Below are 20,851 nucleotides of genomic sequence, written 5' to 3'. Positions count from 1 at the left end.
AATCAAGAATCAATGATCTGCTGCTGCTCAGATACCTTTCAGGTTGGAGCTACAGCTTCATTACTGTTAATGATTAGTTCAGTAGCTGCCACTGAAAGCTGTAGGAGTTCTGGTCTTGATTCAACCTTTATTTACAACCAGTCACTGACAAATGATCAAAATTAAACTTAAGGAGATTCAAAAAGCGATTTGAAGGGATTTGGATTTGATAAGTGGATCTGGAACTGCATTTGGATTCAATAAAATGCTGTTGAACCAATCAACCAACCCTAAAACGCTGAAGCCACAACCCGGGATATGACTGATGTAATGTGGCCTCCAACCCACGGACCGACAGATACAGTAACAGGAAGTCTGTAGTGAGGGGATGTTGTGGTGTGGCAGTAAATTTAAAAGAAAAGAGCAGTTTATCTCAAAGAGGAAGTTTTATTTCATATTCAAGTACTGAAACATCAAATACAATGCACTATATAATATGAATAAAAATACGAAGGAGCAAAATCTCACATTTTAAATAAGGTTTAAACCGGGGACATGACAAACTCTCCCATCTAAAAAAAACAAACAAAAAACAACAAATCAAGGCAAACAGCCTGATTTGTTAAGAAATAAAATGATATCACATGTAAACAACAATAAGTCTAACTGCAATAAAATTAGTTTACTTGTGCTGATTCACAGCATCCTAAAATGAGAGTGCTGACCCAGTGAGTCTCACCTTCTTCCTAATTAAAAATCAAAGACACTGCGCTTCGGCAGCACAAAGCTGTTGTCCCACAAGACTTGGCTTACATTCCTTACATAAACGAGTCTGAAGAGGACCCGCCTTCAGTCTGCCTTCAGGGCGTAGAGCACGTCGTCCTGGCTGACATTGAGGCGGACGCGCTGCAGGACTCCCAGGCGGCTGGGCTCCAGCAGCAGCAGCCTGCAGGCGCCGAGACGCCGACACACCGCCAGGCCCTCCGACACGCTGACGGGCTGCAGGCCCTCCACCCGACACAGAGCCTGGTGCTGTACAAACACCTGAGAGAAGAAACAGTGCATTTAGAGTCAGGACTGAGGTCAGGATGTGGTCCAGGCTGCTAATGAATCCAGACTGGACCATTTGTCATTCAGGGATATAGTTTCTGCAGGGTTCAAAATGTTTAATGTTGACTTTTTTAATATCATACAGAATGTGATGTTTAATAGCCGTCTCACTGCCACGCCAGCCGCAGTGACACTGCAAGATACAATTATTTCTGGAAGTCATTAGGAAATGAATGCCACCTGGACCTGGGGGCATAAAATGGATGGATGGATTAACCATGAAAATTATAGGTGTGGAACCTCTGCTGACAGTATGGATGGGTACCGAATCGAACGGGCCCAGGGGCATAATTTTGAAAGATCAATAAGCTCCAACATTTTCATTTCTACTACTACTGGTACTTGAAAAATTAAATTGTTGCAGCATAAAAGTTCTCCTGCACATTTTATCTCAACAACTCTATGAATGACCCTGTGTGTGTTAGGGGCAGGGGCAGCTCTGTGTCAGCCTGGAGCCCTGTGCAACACACACACACACACACACACACACACACACACACACACACACACACACACACACACACACACACACACACACACACACAGCACACACACACACACACACACACACACACACACACACACCACAACCAACCCTAACACCCACACACACACCACTGCTCTTAGTGTCTATGCAGAGAGGCTAGAACGTTTAAGTGTAGTTCAGTCTTTTTTCTTGTAAAAGAAACACGAAGCGACCAGGTGGAAACATCCAGAGAAAGTCCGTCACATACAGACGGGAAAGTGAGTAGTTATTGACACATTGTGTGTCAGGTGTGTTTTGTCTGCTGCACGCCTGGAGCCCACACACACCCAGACACACCCACACACAACACACCCAGACACAGACCCAGACCAGACCCACACACAGACACAGACAGACACACACACACACACAGTTAACTAGCATTATACGAACATCGTTAATGAATGAAAAGTAAACATTAGCCATCTGATAGTTATGGGTGTGTTTTTAAATTCAATATATATTATATTCATATTCATATGCACAGTCTGAACTGTCATTCAGACACCAGTTGCAGGGCACTGGGGGGGGGGGGTTAATCCAGTGCATATGAGAAAATAAGCAAAGTGAATTCTGTTATTAATTTCTTTTTTTTCTATAAAAAAAAAAAAAAAAAAAAAAAGTAATGGATCGATAAGTGGTATCAATAAAAGTAGTAGTACCGTTAAAATCTTAACAATACAAATCCCTAGCTGACAGCCACATATAGACACATTCATAACTAATGAAGATATAATTATTCATTTTTATGCCTCCACGCCTGGACAGTCGGAGCCGGAGTGATGGTGTTTTCAGATTGTCTGTATGTCGTCTCATTCTCATCAACACAAATATCTCAATAACACCTTCACAGAATTTCTTCAAATTTGGATCAAACATTCACTTGGACTCAAGGATGAACGGATTAGATTTTGGGGGTCAATATAATATATTCTATGAATCTGGATAAACAGGGATGTAACCTGAGACGGGTGAGTGGTGGAGGCAGACAACCACAAGGAGGCGATTCTGGTTTAATTTAATCTTCATTATAATCAGGCCGTCCCATTGAGATTAAGATGTCTTTTTCAAGAGAGACGCAAGAACAAGAAACAATCTCAAAAACACAGAAAACTATGACAATTAAGCCTTAATAATATTTGAATTAATGATATTTGAATTAATATTTTATTCTATATATTTTTTTCATTTTGGAACAAACTGGATTGAATGTTTTTAAGACTTTTCAAGACGTGCAGAAACCCTGTTGCTGCTCGTGTGATTGAACCGTTTCACATAATAGAGCTCATTATGCACATGAGCACAGGATGTGGACAACACACACAAAATCATCTACAAGCTACAAAGTCAAGTGCATGCATTTCCAGTTTTGCATGTGCTCATGTCAGTCATGTACCAAGAAGTTGAGTCATATTAGGGTGAAGAAGAGGTTGACCTTTGAAAGCATCACGTGGTTTCAGACTAATAAAGGACATGGAAAACATTCATACTTCATGTTTCTACTGAACCTGGATTCATACTGTTGTCATGACTGGCAGTCACATGTGCAACCAGGTTCAAGTGAACTATAACTTTTTTTTTTTTTTTTTTTTTTTTTTTTTTTTAAAATACATCTGTGGTGAAGCTGGATTGAGTCCCAGAAAACCACACACACACACACACACACACACACAGCTACTATATTCCTTACCACACAAAAATGAAACTCCAGTCAAGCCACTGAGCTGGTTCATGTTTTTTTTCTACAGTGCAACATTTTCAATAAAGCAAAAGATGTAACACTGTTTTTCTCTGTATTTCAACATCACTGCAAATGTCTGTTTATATTTTCCTTACAGAAGAAACATGGTTTATAGGATCTGATACTTCTGCATTTGCAGTGAACACTCATTCGTTGTTTTCAATTCCTCCTCACAGATACAGCTGTCAGTGTGTAACAGCAGAGACTATAGTAGTCGTGCATTTCTAGTTATTATTGACTCTTCTTCACGAGTTTGTTGGAGCTTTACCTGTTGGAAGGTGGCCTCCTCCAATCCCAGCCGCCGAAACTCAGCGATGACCGCCCGAAGGAAGAGCTGCTCCTGCACCGACGCACACCTGAAAACACACATACCTCACTTTATCTCATTATGGATTATTACTAATCCACACCTGACGTGACCAACATGAGGATCCTACTTGATGGCGTTGACATAGGCGGAGGAAAACATCTCATTCAGCGCCTCCATCACGTGACTCATTCCCACCAATCCTGTGGCAGAAGGGTCGGCGACAGAGTGCTCACAGATCTCCGTTGCCCTGCGACAGATGTCCAAACACCGACGAGCGTCGCCTGACAGAGCGGCCACCTGCCAGAGGAGAGGAACACTGAAATCTCTCTGCACTGAGCCGACAGACCTGCGAATGAGCTGAGCTCAGGTGAAGGGGTGGGGGGGTGGGGGTTCAGAGACGCCCCGGTCGTCTACCTTCCTGGACACCAGCTGCAGAGCGTCCTCCTCGAAGGCCTTCACCTTGTTCAGCCTGGACGTGATGATCTGCTGCAGCTGCTTGAAGCTGTACGGCTGGAACGACATCCTGGTGAGACCCTGGAAACATTGACACAAACACAACACAATACTGATTTTGTGCAGAACACCAGACACCACTGTACCTGCTGAGGCGACTAATTCTAATTCAATTTATTTAAATTCATTCAAGAGGACACAGAAGCTGAGGGCATGTACAACCCCCCTCCCTCCCTCCCTCACCAGTCTGCTGGCCACCCTGTTGATCATGATCCTCTCCGGCAGGTCCATGGTGTTGGCGATGGTCAGTACCACCAGGCGGGCGTGGCGCCGCGTGGGCCAGTCGAACAGGTTGTACATGACGTTCTGCTTCCTCGTCCACAACAGATCGAGCTACAGGGTCAGACACAGAGTGGAGGGTGGGTCAGTCAGTCAGTCAGTCAGTCAGTCCGCCGTCTCACACATCTGTTTTAATAGTTTCTGGAAACAGTTTGCAAGATTAGGTTTTTATTTAATTGACTTAAACTTAGATTGATTGATTGATTTATTTTAAACTTTAATGTTCTTCTTATAAAAGATGATATTACTGTCTTTTTGGAAAATGCCCATAAAATAAAGTAAAGAATAAATAAATAAAGAGTTCTTACTTCATCCACCAGCAGCACTGTGGTTTCCTTCCTGGGTGCAGGGTTGCTAAACTTCTTCTCCAGCAGAGCTGCCGCGTGGTCGGCTGTGGCCTTCTGACCCGTCAGCTTCTGCAGGTGAGACACACACAGCTCAGTCAACGCACACAAGTAACAAGCTCGGAGTACTCCCCACATAATGGGGAGGCTCAGAGCCTCCTCTCTTCTGATTGGCTCACTGACCTGTTGTTACTAGAGCTCCAGAGAGAAGCCTGAGAGAGGAGATGTAAAACTACATTGAGATGGTTTTTGGTTCTTAAAACCACAAATATATCTTCTAATGGATCAACACTTCAGATAAAACACAGGAGAAGAAGAAAATATGGAACTTTAACTAGCACATGTCCATAAATTTCACCTGCAGGATCTGGATGTAGGCCTGATGAGGATCTGTCATCTTCATCCCGTTGATCTCGATGAAGTGGAAAGGAGGGATCTCGTCCACGTCGGCCGCGTGCTGCAGACAGCGTATCACCTCGTGGACTGTGGCCGTCTTCCCTGTGCCCGGCACACCTGAGATGTACATACACCTGAGAGACACCGACACACAAAACAGGTGAGTGTGACGACAACAGGAAGAGCTAAGAAGTCACTGACTGGCTGTGATCGTCGGGAACCAGTCGAAAACTAAACATTGGTCTCACCCTCCAGTGCCATCGATGATCTTGCTCTCCACAAAGCTGTAGATGTCCTGAAACTCCTGCTCCCTGCAGGGGAGGGACTCTGGCACCGAGGACACGTGCAGCCTGGGGACACACACACAAACATGCACAAAGTGTTCAGTGTACAACCAAGCATCAACCTCTGAGGCTGAAACATGAAGCCAACACTGAAAGACCAAAATCTGTAGTTCCTCTGATGACCACTAGAGTCTGGCTCCAACAGTGAGTCAGTCTCCATAGACTCCCATGTTAAAATGTCCAACTTTACAGCAGAAATAAACATGTTTACAGCCTGGTACAAAAACAGTTTTGGTCTCTAGAGCTAATTTCCTCCTTCATGACACCTGTTTATATAACTCACCTGTTTACATTTTATTAAGGACTAAAGTTATTTATAATTTAGGGCGTGGCTTCTTTGAATGACAGGTGGGTAAGTGTATGCTTGCCACAAACCGTCGTGCACCGAAGTCTCAGCTCCGCACAAGCCTCATCTCTTTGACCATTTTTGGATTAGCTGGGAGTTAGGGGCGGGGTCAGACACTGCCAAGATGGCGACGATGGAGCAGCTCACTCTATAACTAATTTCAGAATCACAGGTCAGGTGGACTGGACTCTCCTCTCACCTCGCTCTGGCCTCCTCCAGGACGTTAGCGGGCTGTCGGGCCGGCAGTGACCTGCTGGGAATGCTGGGAGTTGCGTGCCGGGGAGTCCGCGGCGTGCCGGGTGCGCTCTGTTGAAACAGACAGGAAATGCAAACAGGCAGTTTGTTGTCTTGTTCTCACACAGTTTTAATCAACTAATTATCATCAAGGCAAATTATTTTTTTTCTGGAAAGAAAGGAGGAAAAAAAAAATTGTCAGAAGGCAAAAAAATTTGACTTGATTGGTTGATGTGACTCAGCTAACAGACACCAAATCAGTGTTTCATGATGATCTGTCAGTCTGGACTTTTACCTTCCTGCTGGGAGTTTTCTGCGGCGTCCTGGTGGAAGAGCGAGTTCTCTGCTTCGAGCGAGGAGTGCGAGATCCTGCTGCAGCATGTCGGATCCTCTTTGCTACCACTTCCTCGTCACTGTCCAGCCCTGCCTCCTCTTCACAGCCATCTCCCTCCTCCTCGCTGCTGCTCTGCAGCTCCTTCTTCGATGGAACAAACTCGTCTCCGTCGTCTCCGTCTGAGTTCAGGTCCTGCTGGTTGTCCAGAAGATTCCTGGACAAACAGACAAATTCTGAAGTTAGACAACTCTTGAATTAGCAACAATTTATATAATTACCATGTCTCATGTTAAATGATTATACATCTTCTCCTGTGTTTTATTTGAAGTGTTGATCCATAAGAAGATATATTTGTGGTTTTAAGAACCAAAAACCATCTCAATGTAGTTTTACATCTCCTCTCTCAGGCTTCTCTCTGGAGCTCTAGTAACAACAGGTCAGTGAGCCAATCAGAAGAGAGGAGGCTCTGAGCCTCCCCATTATGTTAGCCTTCATGCTAATGAGAAAGAAAATTAAACATCATTGATTGACCTTATTTCAGTTTGAAAGAACTTCTGTAGGGTTGCAACTGTTTACGTTTAATTTAACATCTTATAAACACTGATTAATAAGATGATTATTATTACAGTGTATGGGTAAATCATATCATCTGTTATAGGTCACAAAAGAGCAAAAAAAATACCACACTTGTTCCCAGAGTCTAAGTCTGAGTCTTGTTTTGTCCGACCAACAAGTCAAAACCTAAATTAATGCAACTTTCAATCCTATAAAACGAAGAAAAGCAGAAAATCCTGACAAATATTTGGTTGATAAAGAAAAAACTTAAATGGTCAAAATAGTTTTTGATTAGCTTCTGCCCTTCAATCAAATCCAACTGATCATTTATGAAATCAATTTCTGATACTAGCGTTGGGGAAATCTGAATTTACTTTAGTGTTTATTTTAGAGAATAAAAACCTCATCCAGTGAACAAACTACTGATAAAACATCAATAATTATAACACGTTCCCATCATAGTGACAGCAGACAAAACTTAAGCTTTTGGAAAACGACAGGTCAACGTCAACCAGGAGGTCAGATGTCGTCATGACTGTGACTGGCTTTGCACTCACAGCTGCTTCCTGATACGTGACGACACCAGCTGGGCCGACTTCCTTTTGGAGCTCCTGGGTGTGGCGGCTCCCGGCAGCATGGGAGAGTTTTCATTGTCCACCTCGGCCCTGTCGCACGGAAACATTAACACGGTGCAGGTGCAGATAATAAACACACCTGAGTATCAGCAGTGTTTTGAGAATATTACTCACTATAAGTAACATAAATTATTATTTTTTTGCTGGAAAAAGAAGCCAGGAGTTGTGTCTGCAGGTCTTTATCTGAGGCTGGAGGTAATCTCCTTTCCTCCCCACCTCTCCTCTATGGAAAATGTCATGGAGGTCAAGTGAAGGAGAGTTCATAAAGACTTATGTACACTAGACTTCTTTTATTTTGGATAAACTTTCTCTAAAATACTTTGACGGTAAATCTTCCTTTCCTAACCACCGAAACAAAACAAACAGGATTAAAATGTTGAAATAAGATAACATGAAAAATACAAATAGAGAAAGTTGATCCATTAAAATAATAATGAAATCAAAATAAGGAACTGAGCAAGAAATCAGAATAAATTATATTCAGACATAAATTAATGTAGCTTCCTGACAGTGTTATACACTTGTTAAGTAGAGAAAATTCTTGGTAGTGCGATTTAGTGAAATGCCATTTATATATAGGCTAAAGCATTTTGTTATGATGATGATATTGTTAACTAGAAATTCAATCTGCCTGTTCTTCATGTCGACTCCTGACTGGATTTAAAGAGAAGAAATCTATATTCATGACTTTGGACTTCAGTCGATCGCACAAGGATTTCCTTCAGTTCTGAATTATGTCACAAACATAAAACAAAAGCTCTGTTCTTGCTACATTTACATGCGTCTGCCGTGTTTGAACTACAATGGTGCGTCGCTTTAAATGTTGCTGCGGTAAGGAATTGTGGGACGGTATTATCTCCTTTCCTTTCGTAAAGGGTGGTCCAATGTTTCCTATGCTAAAGGAGATAGGATAGGAAGAATTGAAGCTCCTTTCCTTATCATTTCGAGAACTGGACCAGCTCTGACCGTGGCTGCCGCTCAGATACTTCTGGGTCACTTCAGTCACCCAGGAACCTTCCTAAGCAAAAAAGACTTTCGATTGCAGCCAACCTCCCGACTAATCAGAGTGTAGATCGTCTACGTAACCTGAGAGACAAAACCCAGGCTATAAATTTCTCACTGCAGGAAGCATAAATCACTGAACCCAAATTATCTCCGTGTTTATTCCACCTTTGTCTCTAAATGAGCCTAAAAATATTGTCTCATAATCCAAATAGTTATTATACTTAGTATTAAATAAGTATCAATAATGTTAACATGTAACTGAAGTCTTTGTCTCCGTGTCCAGTGCTTGGTCGTATGATACTCACAGAACCCCCAGAGCCGGTTCCCTCAGGGTCTTCAGGTCTTTCTTCCTGGAGGGGGTCGTCGCTCTGAGGACAGACGGGGTGAGACGTCAGACGAACGCAGTGTCGTCATCATCAGAAAGTTTCTGTTTTACCACTTTCATTCAGACATAAAAGAAACAGACGCCACGTGAACTTCACCCTGACGTGCACACTCACACCCGAACAAAAAACACCCAGCACACAGCTGTGAATTTATCTTTGTTGTGCTCCAGGACTCAAACTCCCAGCAGCCCTGTGGGTCATTTAAACCAGCAGCAGGTTAAACTCAGCCTGACAGAGCAGCCGTCACCCGCAGCCTCTGACTCACTGCTTTCTCCTCGGGGTGGCGTTTCTTCTTCTCGGCGTTTTAACTGAGCCGGTTGGTAACTCCGCCTCCATCTCATCACCCTGCTGAGGACTGACAGAGGTGTGTGTCTGGAGTCATTACAGTTTATCTCTGGTTTAAACCCATTTTAAACCAGTTTAACTCTGGTTTACACAACTTTAAAATCAATTTAAATCTCTTTATCTCTGGTTTAAACCAGTTTCAAACCAGTCTTAATCAGTGTATCTCCGGTTAACACAACTTTAAAATCAATTTAAATCTCTTTATCTCTGGTTTAAACCAGTTTCAAACCAGTCTTAATCAGTGTATCTCCGGTTAACACAACTTTAAAATCAATTTAAATCTCTTTATCTCTGGTTTAAACCAGTTTCAAACCAGTCTTAATCAGTGTATCTCCGGTTAACACAACTTTAAAACCCATGTAAACCAGTTCTTCTCCAGTTAACATCATTTAAAACCAATTTAAAGCTTTTAGTTTAAACTAGTTAGTTACTTTGGTTTGCACCATTTTAAAGTCGATTTCAACCTGTTTTTCTCTGGGTTTAAGTTACTTCTTGACCTTGGATTTAGTCCACATGGTGCACTTAAATAAATCAATGAGATGATGTGTCGTCATTAAACTGACGTGGACACTGTGACTGCGTGAGAGTCGACTCTGACCTGGTGGAGTCGTCTCTGACAGACGACGCAGCACCGCTGATCTCAGGGGGAGACACTCTGTTCAGGACGATGGAGGGCTTCAGGCGGGCAGCGTCCTGCTGAGGGCCGGGGGCTCTGTGGGCCTTCCTGAGGGGGGTGAGGCGGTGGGTGAGGGGCAGGGCTTGAGGAGGAGAGGACGACAGCCTTTGCGCCAACATCACCTCCGACTCCAGCTCCTCGTCCAGCAGCTGGTCCAGGACGTCCTCTGGGGTCATCTTCTCTGGACCTGACGAAGGAAACAAACAAAAACAAACAACAAAACCATTTTGATAATTGTTGTCAATCATTTATCAAGTGAAAACGTCAAACTTCTGTTTCACAGGATTTGCTTGGGGTTTGGTTTCATCTTTTTTGAAACAACCTCCCTCGCTCCTTCCGAACCTCTCACCCAAGAACCGGCGTTAGAAGAAGTTAGGGTTTCAGGTATTGATCCCAAATATGTGAGAAGTGAGCCCATATTTTATGAAAAATATGACTTTTTTTTGTTTGATTGTGTATGTAAGCCTGTCGATTATTCCTTTCCAAATGTCCTGTATGCATTTACGCCTCCGCATACAATGAAATACCTTTTTCTGTTTTTTTTTTTAATACAACTGTCTGGGGTATTGGTTGAATTTATTATGTTTTTCGGCAGTTACATACGTCCTTATGAGCCAATCATATTGGATCAATTCAAATGTGCTATTAATAGATAACTTTTGTGCTTGAAGACGAGTCTTTTCCTGCTGTGTGTTCGGGTGCAGCTTGATCTCCATCGTTGTTTTAGTTCAAATGTTTCAACAGCAAACTTCCAGCAGCGAGCGCAGATACGTTTATATCAGATTATGTTCATGGCAATAGATTAAACTTGAATCAAAAAAACCTTTTCAGACCATATTTGGGCGTTTCTGGTTTGTAAATTCTTGACAGTACTGATTTATCTGTAATTACTATAATTGCTCAATAATACATTCAGTAAGAAAGTTCTGATGTCACTGACTGTTTGTTTTTAAAACACTCACTGCTGAGCTCCAGTTTCTTGCGGACGCCGGGCGTCCTGGCCGAGGCGTTCCTCCTCTTGGCACTCAGACATTTGGAGGCCGACAGTTTGGTGGCCGAGTGCAGGGACTCGGCCTCCGCGGCAACGCCGGCTTTACCGGCACTCATGGTCGCCCTGCAGTACCTCACTTCCCCTGAAGTGGCCCTGCGCAAGATGGCGGGGTCCGGCGTGGGCAGGGCGCGTCGGGAGATGCCTCGAGACGCCGGAGCTGCTGCAGGCGGGGAGCATGGGGGCGAGGGGGGGAGGGACAGTTTGGGACGGGAAGGAGGAGGTGGACGAGATGAGGCTGGAGGAGGTTCAGAGGTCGACTCCACCACAGCAGAGTCCACTGACCTGAAGCTCTTAGAGTCCCAGGAAAGCTTCACATACAGAGTGTCTTTCTCGTTAGAGTCGGGGAACGGGGCCGCTCCATCCAGGTGTTTCACCTGTGAGGGAAAGGGGAGGAACTTAAATCACAAACAGTGGCAACTGTTCATATAGGTAGTTTTGCCTGCATTCACACAGAGTAACAAAAAAATAAATTAAAAAATCCATCCTTTACCTGCACAGGTCTGAGGATGGACTCGGCATTGACCTCGTCGTCACAGCTGCGACCCTGATAGTAGAAGATCTCCTGCGGGTGAGGCTCTCTGCCCAGCAACTTCAGCTTGCTCGGAGGCACTTCAGACACACGGACGAACCACTGAACCATCGCCTTTTTCTGCTTCCCACTCTCTGAGAAGCAACAACATGTCTTTTATCATTTCAATATAAATTAAAGGTCCATATAGTACAAAGGTAGATGTCCATGGGTTGTCTGATTATAAAGCAGGTCTGGGTTGCAACCAGCCAGTGCACACAGCCTGTATTCAGAAACTGAGCCTTAAAACCTGCCGTCAGGACTTCTGGAACTTTGTGATGTCACAACAAAGCAATCACCCTCTCGGCCGCGCCCCAAGCCCCGCCCACCTGGACCCACCATCCAAAACCTTGCAGGATTAGATTTCTTTGTGTTTACCTGAAATCTGCTTTGAATATTCAAGGTGGCTACGATACCTGATGCTATGTTATCCAGCTAACTATGGGCTTAATTCGGGTTTTCCAGCATCGCAAAGCTGAATTACTTAATCATTAAGCTTTATGTGAAAACCCTCCTTTCAGGATCACAACAATTTACCGTCCTCTGACAACTCACCGTCTCCGAACAGCCTGACGACTCGGGCCACGTACGGGTTGTCTTCGTCCTCGCCCTCTATGAGAATGTGTTGGCCGGCGCTGATCACGGTGACTCTCGGGAGACCCTCCACACTGATGGCCAAAGAGCTGAGACACAGACAGAAGAAAAAGATGAAGAACCATGCTGACATAACTCGTCTGACGAAGTAACTCATCACTTACTTAAATTCAGCTGTGTTTTTATAGTCATTTCTATCGTCTTTGTATCTTATTCTAGTCATTTTGTTCCACACGTTCTACAGTCAGTCAGTAGGTTATTTCAGAGTCACTAGGTTCTGTAAATGTGGAACAACATAACATAAAATGTATTATCATTACTGCTCCAGTATTTTCACTCAAGTACAAATTTGACACTTCCATTGGAGTACTATTTGACTAGGGGGATACTTCGACTCAAGAAAAGGAGCTGTGTATTTTGACCACCTCTGGATGTACACACATATATAATTTCTGGCCGAGGCTTTACTCAAAACCAAAAGACGTTTAGATTATGTTCATGATTCCAATGATTTGAAGCAGAGAAAAGCAGCAAATATTCACATTGGAGAAGCTGGAAAACGAATTTTGTTTAATCATCTTTGATTAAAGATGATTAAAGATGATTAAACTATTCTCACAGTTGTTGCTAATCGATATTCTGTCAATGATTTATAGATTAAATAAACTAATGCCTCATAATGTCTCATCTATATGAAGTGTACTGTATGTTATCTTTAGACAAGACAAGAAAGAGCATGAAACGTGTTAAAAACAGTCACTTCTCACCCATAGTCGCAGGTCTTTAACTTCCTATTGAAACGCAGCGGCTCCCCGCGCCACTTGTAAACTCTCCTAACTCTGAGTCTGGTGAAATAGTTCATCCTGTTTCCTGTTTTCTCAGACTCCCGGTGATAAACACAGAAAACAACAACACACTGGAGAGAATCCGCGTTGTTTATCTGCGTTAATTCAAAGCCAGGCTCGAAAATCACAAGATTTACTCACGCACTCAAGACACGACAAGATTTCGCGCGAAAATTACGTAATTTCCGTTAACGCAGGACAGATGTATGTAAGGCGCACTACCGCCACCATGTGCTTCGGAGTTTGAACTGCTGTTTATATATATATATAAATTTATAAATATATAAATATATAAATTTATATATATATATAAATTTATACATAAGTTATTTTTTATATTTATTTAATTGGTTTAATTGTGTAAAAAAACAAAATTCAAACAAGTGACAGCTTCTCTGCACAATCCCAACAGCAACGGCTGCAGATGCTTTTATTCCGAGCCGGAAGTACTTTTTCGTATCCGGCGAAGGATCGCAGTCTGTGGTTGTTGTGTCCATGCTAGAAAGCTAATTCTTTTTTCTTTCCGATGGCAAACAGAACCGTTAAAGATGCAAACAGCATACACGGGACCAATCCGCAGTATCTGGTGGAGAAAATCATCCGGACCCGAATATACGAGTCTAAATATTGGAAGGAGGAGTGTTTCGGACTGACTGGTCAGTAGCATGTTTGCGTGTTAGCCAGCGAGCTAATCTGGCGGCTAAAGTTAACAATCGACAACCCAGCGGATTCCACGCCTTTTTTGTTTACTTAGAATAACTCGAATCATTAAGTAAACTTTCCCTAACGTTAGGGGAACGATATGTGTTACTTTTAGTAAAGAAACAAAGTGCACACATGCTGTGTTTAACTAGAACAGTGTAGCTAACAGAAGTTGTTAACTGTAGAGCTATTAAAACAAACATATATATATATATATATATATATATATAAATAAATAAATACTAATCTCAGGTCACGGCAGCTCAATGTTAGTCAGTGTGAGTCAAATGAGAGCTACAATCAGCTCAAAGACAGCTTTCATTAACTAATGTTTGGTCAGTTAATCAGATGTGAAATGTGAAAAAAATAACTTTAGAATTTCCCAGAACTTAAAAGTTAGTCTTAAATCAACTTTGTTTGTCTGACTGGCAGTCCAGATTTCGAAGTTATTCAGTTGAATATGATAATAAAACTGGAAACAAACCATCAAAAATGTATGTTTTTATTTTCAAAAATTGGCTTAAATAAACTTAATTATAAATGATCTAAATAACTTTAGGAATAACTTTATGTAAGATAAAATACTTTATTGATCCCAAAAGAAAATCTGGGAAATTCTAATTGATAAGTTGACTAATTTGTACTGTTCTGATACAAATAAAAGCAAAAAAAATCATCATATTTAAAAGCTGAAATCAATACATTGTTGATGTTTCTATGCAATAAAAGACTTAAGTAATTATTAAAATTGACATTTCAGTCCTAATAATTTTGTTTGAGACTGTACAAAACTTAAAACTGTTACTTGACATACTTCGACCATATGCTTTGTTTATTTATTCTACCTCATTTTTTCCTATTTTCGTGAAGGGATTTCTTTATACTACAGTAAACAGTGATATTGTTGACAATAATGAACCCCTAACTTTGTGTCAACAACAGCCTTTCCCGTGGTACCACGACACGACTGAACCATGTACATGTTGTGTTATCCGCAGCTGAGCTGGTTGTTGACAAAGCCATGGAGCTGAAGTTTGTTGGAGGAGTTTATGGCGGGAACATCAAGCCCACTCCCTTCCTCTGCCTCACGCTGAAGATGTTGCAGATTCAGCCAGAGAAAGACATCATTGTTGAGTTCATAAAGAATGAGGATTTCAAGTGAGTCCCTATGTGTTTTTGGAGGAAACTGAACAGCGATGTTCTATTGATTTTATGAGGCAGCCACACGTTCATGATCCTCCAAGACTCTTTTAACTTTTAAGATTCTGCTACAAAAATATTCCCTGGTGTACTGTCAGGTTAAGACCTGGACCTGAGTAAAGACAGCAACCTGAAATGATTTCTGCCTACTCATCATTCTGGTGTTGGTGAAGCCGTTATTGTGGGTTTTTTCCCCATCATGCTCTCTCACTTTTTCACCAGATACGTTCGTTTACTTGGAGCCATGTACATGAGATTAACTGGCACTGCAGTGGATTGTTACAAATACCTGGAGCCTTTGTACAACGACTACAGAAAGATCAAGAGTCAGAACAGGAACGGAGGTGAGTTTTAAATGTCCAGTGTCTTGACTTCGCCTCCCTGCCACATAAGCAACAACAAAGCTGGTTTCAGTTTCATGCTGGAACCTAAATAGTTTATTGTGAATCTCGTTTGTCTGTTTTCAAACCAACTGAAGTAGAGCAATCATTAGAATATCCGTTAGGCTGCACTGTGCGCTGCATCAGTAGGATAATAAAATAATCACCTGTCAGCAGAGGGAAACAGCAGAGCTAGCTCTGTTACACAACACAAAATCCAACAACTGAGTTTTCATGTAACGTTTTGACTAAATCTTAATTAATTATTCTCTTGTTGCTACTTTATGTATCATATAAATGTAATAATACATTTTATTTATAGATACTCACAGATACTTTGCATCAGTGGTTCTCAAAGTTTTTTTACATCTAAGTCAACTAATCTGAAGATTTTTGCTTTTTGATGTTTCATTACAGAAAGAGTTTAATGACGCAATATTCATACATTCAGTCATTCTGTTACTTATGGATGAAACTGTAGTGACACTAAATTATTTCCCTTTTTATTGGGGACCCCCAGGAACCCACTCAAGGACCCCTGGGGTCCCTGGACCCCAATTTGAGAACCACTGCTTTACATGACAAGTTAAAAAAAAAATCTATTAAAGTAGTAATGTGTGTTCAGTCACAAACAGGTGAGTTTTTCCAGCGTTGTCTGTAATTTGGTTCATAAACCAGGTCAGTATTAAATTCCAGGCAGCAGTAAAGAGCCTGTCTGAAGACTAGATTCAGAATAGATTCTCAAGATTATGTTGTGGATGTATGATGAAGTGGTTCCGGTTTCTCTTCATGTTTTTTTATTTTTCCTTTTTCTTTCAGAGTTTGAGTTGATGCATGTTGACGAGTTCATCGACGAGCTTCTTCACGCAGAGAGGATGTGTGACATCATTCTGCCCCGGCTTCAGGTACGTTCACATCGTGTTTATACACTCAGCTCGTTTCACATGCCCACACCACTGATGTGTGTGTTTGTGTGTGTGTGTATGTGTGTGTCTGTTACAGAAGAGACAAGTCCTGGAGGAGGCCGAGATGTTGGACACACGTATCAGCGCTCTGGAGGAAGACCTGGATGAAGTGGAGAGCAGTGAAGAAGAAGATGAGGAAGAGGAGAAGGTAAAACATTTAATGAACTTCTGTGGGACACCATGTGAAAACTCTTAATAATAACCATTAGAAATGGAAGATATGGTCATATACACGTGTTCTGGAGGCCAGCTGAGTCACACAGGCTGTTGTCTTGTAAGTTTTTAACATTACTGTGTTGTCTTGTGGCAGCTGAGGTTTTAAAATACTTGTGTTTTTCTGCTTGCAGCCAGAGAGACTGCAGACCCCTGAACCCCACAGACGCAGTTACCGTGACAACGACAGACCTCGTCGCTCTCCGTCACCTCGTTACAGACGGAGCCGCTCACCCAGACGGTTTGTCTTTTAGTTATTCCTCAATTTCTGGGGGGGATTAAGAATTTGTTTCTCTGATGAGTGTGTGCAGAGAAAACAAAATAAAAATGTCTTCACAGCTAAATGTAAATACTTTACATCATGGACTCAGCTCTAAATCATATCCTTTGTGTGTTTGTGTTTCAGGAGGAGCAGATCTCCAAAGAGGCGAAGGTACGTTTGACTGCAGCTGAAATTCTTCATCACCTTTTAAATATCTGTGGCTCGCACTCTTTGATAGTCTTTTGTTGTGCGTCATCAGCCCCTCACCCCGGAGAGACCGCCACCGCAGCAAGAGCCCCCGCAGACACCGCAGTCGGTCCAGAGACAGACGTCACCGCTCCAAATCCCCCGGTAAACGAAGAGTTACAGGTTCTAGTTTGATGCTTAACAGAGAAAAATATAGGTAGGTGAGTAGGTGCTGCTGCCGGTCCACAGAGGCTGCCACTGACAGATGTTTGCTCGGCCCGAACACGTACAAGGGGGTAATTCAGATACTTATTTGTAATGAGTTGTGGAGAACTGCTCTACCAGAAGGTGGCAGCATAAGCACCTTTCCTGCTTTTACTTGTTACATCCTCAACTTTGAACAGCAGCTGCAGTATTTTGCTCCTTTGCTCTCCACGTTTTCACCTGAAATTTTAAGGCGGAGCCTGTGGGCTGCTGCTGTTTGGTAGCACTTGTGTGGAGAGTGGGAGTCCAGTCAAAGAGCAAGGCATGATGGTAGTGGTGTGATTTAACTGGGTATACAGTGTGTTTATGGTTCCACACGTCAGTAAACAGCATTTATCTTTAACGGCAGCAGTTTTACATTTAATTACATCTGCAAATCATTTGAAAAACAGAATGTAATACACAGCAGCACAATACAGGTTGGTGTGGATGGATATTGTTGCCAGTTTTGACACAAATTTCCTGTGTTTCATTTTGTCATGAGACTCCTCCTTTAATTCAGAGTTTACACAGTGGTTCATTGTCAAGTTTTTCGACACAGAGAAAATTAAATTTTCTAATATTATGTAAGAGAGAAACACTCTTTACTGTTCTGTCTATTCTGAAATCCTCTCTGTTGTGAACCAGGTCACCACAGAAGCCACAGGCATCGCAGCCACTCAAAGTCTCCAGAGAGGTGAGTCGTCACATTTTACATCTGAACCACTTCACAAATATTGTGCTTTTTTATTATTTGCATGTGTGGGGCTTCGTATCGTCAGAGGGTTTCTGATAATAATGCCAGAGTTTTTATACCAACACTCTTCTTGTTTTCAGTAACGTGTAATAAACATTTTCTTCTGCAAAACCTTTATTTCATTTAACAGAAGATAACAAAGCTATGAATTGTTTTTTAAAGACAAGCAGCTGAACAGCGACTTTTACCTAAGACTTGAGCCTTTAGCTGAAACATTCAGGATTTAAATGAGGAGCTTCAGTGATAACTTGAAGCACTTGGTGGTTTTTGATGAGCGGCACCACAGTCGTTTTCTGGAGCTGTTGATCGTATCACATGGTCTTCATCAACAGATGAACATGACAGTTTTAGGTTTGAGACGCTTAGCTCTGTTTATGGGAAATTAAATGACATCTCCAGCATAATTTATCATTAATAATGAGATGTGCATTATTTATTGAATTATTTGCGTCCAACATTTTGTTTCTTTCATGTCACAGGAGTTCAAAAAAAAGTCACAAGAAGAGTCGAAGAGGAAACGAGTGATCGCCCTCTTACTTTCATGTCTTTTTTAATCTTCACCTGTCAGAGCTAGAGTCTTGTTTTGATTTTTTTTTTTTTTTTAAATGGCAAGATTTTCAGTGTTAGATATTGTTTCTGCAAATGCAACTGTAAACCCAGCTGGAGGGTACAGCCCTCAGGTGTATTTGCTGTGTCCATGTGCGTGTATGTTGTATGTATGTTCACCATCTGATCACTGACTGAAAATTTGCTAGAAAAATCTAATATTATTTCCCTTTTTCAGTTAATGATGTTATTGATAACTATTGGACACATGTAAATCTAGAAAATGAGTTTCTTGTAAATTAAGATGACTTTCAGACTCTTCCCTGACAGTTGCCATAGAAATAAAGTTCCAGATTCATTAGTACTGTGTTTTAATTAGTTTGAATGAGAGCTATCGACTCATGTGTGATGCTCCCGGCATTTTGTCCATCAGGAACTTTATCAGGTAAAATAACACATCATATATTTTTTTTTTTTACAAGTTAGAGAGAAAGGACAAGTACAATATACTTCAGTATCTTTAGGAGAGTAGAAACAAAGCAATACAAAACAACAAGGACAATCAAAAGATAACATCACTTAAGAGCAAGTCTATAAATGGGTTTTAAAGGCTGTTAGTATAGTGTACAACTTAGACACAGCTTAACATAGCCACTTTATGTTCATGCAAACAGTTGCATCCAGTGATACAATTGAGGTTATATAACAAATAAACTTTCACAATAACTGTTATTTTTCAGTACAAAGCGTATTGTTGTTTTATAATCTTCAAATACAGTGAAAAAACTCCATAAGGGATATAGTAAAAACAGATGGTTTAACATGGCTACACACTGTTAGAAAAGTTATTTCACACAAATCAGATAAAGATTATTGCTGCTGTTTGTGGTTTTGAGGATTATTTTTAATATATTCTTAATAAAATTTAATTAAAATGTAATAATTGTCTTGCAGACCTCTGAAAAACCTTGTACTCTGTATTTCCCTCGAAGGTCAGCACTTTCAAGACGGATCACGAAGCGTAAGTGACACGGATTTACGTGTCAATGTTCGCAACAGATGAAGTTGATGTGGAAAGTTTGCGTGGACTTCACCCTGCGAGTAAATTTAATTTAAATGAACTGATTTAGCTGTTTTACATGTTGGTGCGACCAATCTTAAAGGTTTGAGTTTGCGCACTGGTCAAATGTCTGAACGGTGTTCCTTCAAAAATTGTATCTTTCTTAAACGATGTTTGACCTTTTCAAAAGCGTGGAAGTCGAATCTTTCTGATCAATCTAAGGTCTGATCGCACCAACGTTTCTGATGGTGAGATTTCATGGTAAATCAGCCACTGACTTAAGTCTGCGATAATTTATCACATCAATCAATCAGACTTCACTTTCTATCTTCAGAGGAGGGGACCCCTTTTCCTCAGTTTGCACAAGTTATTTCTGCAAGTTTACCTAATGTTGATGTAATCAAATGAAAGAGTATGTACAGATTTGTTCGGTAGTGGAATACCTACACTCCCCTCCAAAAGTATTGGAACAGTGAGGCCAATTCCTTTATTTTTGCTGTAGACTGAAAACATTTGGGTTTGACACCAAAAGATGAATATGAGACAAGAGATCAACATTTCAGCTTTTATTTCCAGGTACTTACATCTGGATTTGATACACAACTTAGAAGATAACACCTTTTATTTTGAACACACCTATTTTTCATGTGAGCAAAAGTATTGGAACGTGACTGACAGGTGTGTTTTGTTGCCCAGGTCTGTCCTATTACATTGATTATTCAAACAATAAATAGCGCTGAATGTCTACGCTCAGTTTCAGATTTGGGTTTTATAGTTTTTATATATAGCATTTATAGTTAGAGGTGTAACCAACATGAAAACCACAGAGCTGTCTAGGGTGAAAAAAAGCAATTGTGAAGCTGAGAGAAGATTGAAAATCAATCATAGCCATTGCACAAACATTGGCCATAGCCAGTACAACCATTTTGAATGTCCTGAAGAAGAAAGAAACCACTGGTGTACTAAGTAACAGACGTCGAACAGGCAGCCCAAGGAAAACAGCAGCAGTTGATGACAGAAACATTGTGAGATCTGTAAAGAAAGATCCTAAAACAACTGTTAGTGACATCAGCAACAACCTCCAGAGGGCAGGAGGGAAAGTATCTGAATCTACTGTTCACAGAAGACTTCATGAACAAAAGAACAGAGGCTAGGCCAGAAGATGCAAACCACTCATTAGCAAGAATAAGAAGGCCAGGCTGGAATTTGCCAAAAAGTACA

General features: G+C 41.4%; 2 protein-coding genes across 2 annotated transcripts; one reads left to right on the top strand and one right to left on the bottom strand.

The window, feature by feature from the left end:
* Nucleotides 1-464: 464 nt before the first annotated feature.
* orc1 (origin recognition complex subunit 1) lies at nucleotides 465-13,261 on the bottom strand. The gene is given in 18 exon segments (XM_022753086.1): nucleotides 465-1,023; nucleotides 3,625-3,712; nucleotides 3,794-3,963; nucleotides 4,081-4,200; nucleotides 4,363-4,512; nucleotides 4,767-4,874; nucleotides 5,161-5,332; nucleotides 5,447-5,548; nucleotides 6,088-6,194; nucleotides 6,418-6,670; nucleotides 7,569-7,676; nucleotides 8,957-9,019; nucleotides 9,285-9,392; nucleotides 9,981-10,245; nucleotides 11,021-11,483; nucleotides 11,600-11,772; nucleotides 12,233-12,360; nucleotides 13,039-13,261. Coding segments are annotated over 18 exon segments (2,868 nt in total). The 5' UTR covers nucleotides 13,134-13,261; the 3' UTR covers nucleotides 465-828.
* A 322-nt stretch (nucleotides 13,262-13,583) lies between these two features.
* prpf38a (pre-mRNA processing factor 38A) lies at nucleotides 13,584-18,931 on the top strand. Its single transcript, XM_022753038.1, has 10 exons — nucleotides 13,584-13,772; nucleotides 14,817-14,976; nucleotides 15,241-15,362; nucleotides 16,218-16,303; nucleotides 16,401-16,511; nucleotides 16,711-16,817; nucleotides 16,983-17,009; nucleotides 17,098-17,189; nucleotides 17,916-17,964; nucleotides 18,504-18,931. Exons 1-10 carry the CDS (start codon nucleotides 13,643-13,645, stop codon nucleotides 18,547-18,549), a joined length of 930 nt encoding a protein of 309 aa, XP_022608759.1. The 5' UTR covers nucleotides 13,584-13,642; the 3' UTR covers nucleotides 18,550-18,931.
* Nucleotides 18,932-20,851: the final 1,920 nt, after the last annotated feature.

This window comes from Seriola dumerili, unplaced genomic scaffold (genome assembly GCF_002260705.1).
Source record: "Seriola dumerili isolate Sdu_G_001 unplaced genomic scaffold, Sdu_1.0 BDQW01000189.1, whole genome shotgun sequence".
In the NCBI taxonomy this organism is placed as follows: domain Eukaryota; kingdom Metazoa; phylum Chordata; class Actinopteri; order Carangiformes; family Carangidae; genus Seriola; species Seriola dumerili.
This window is presented reverse-complemented; position numbering and strand designations above follow the sequence as displayed.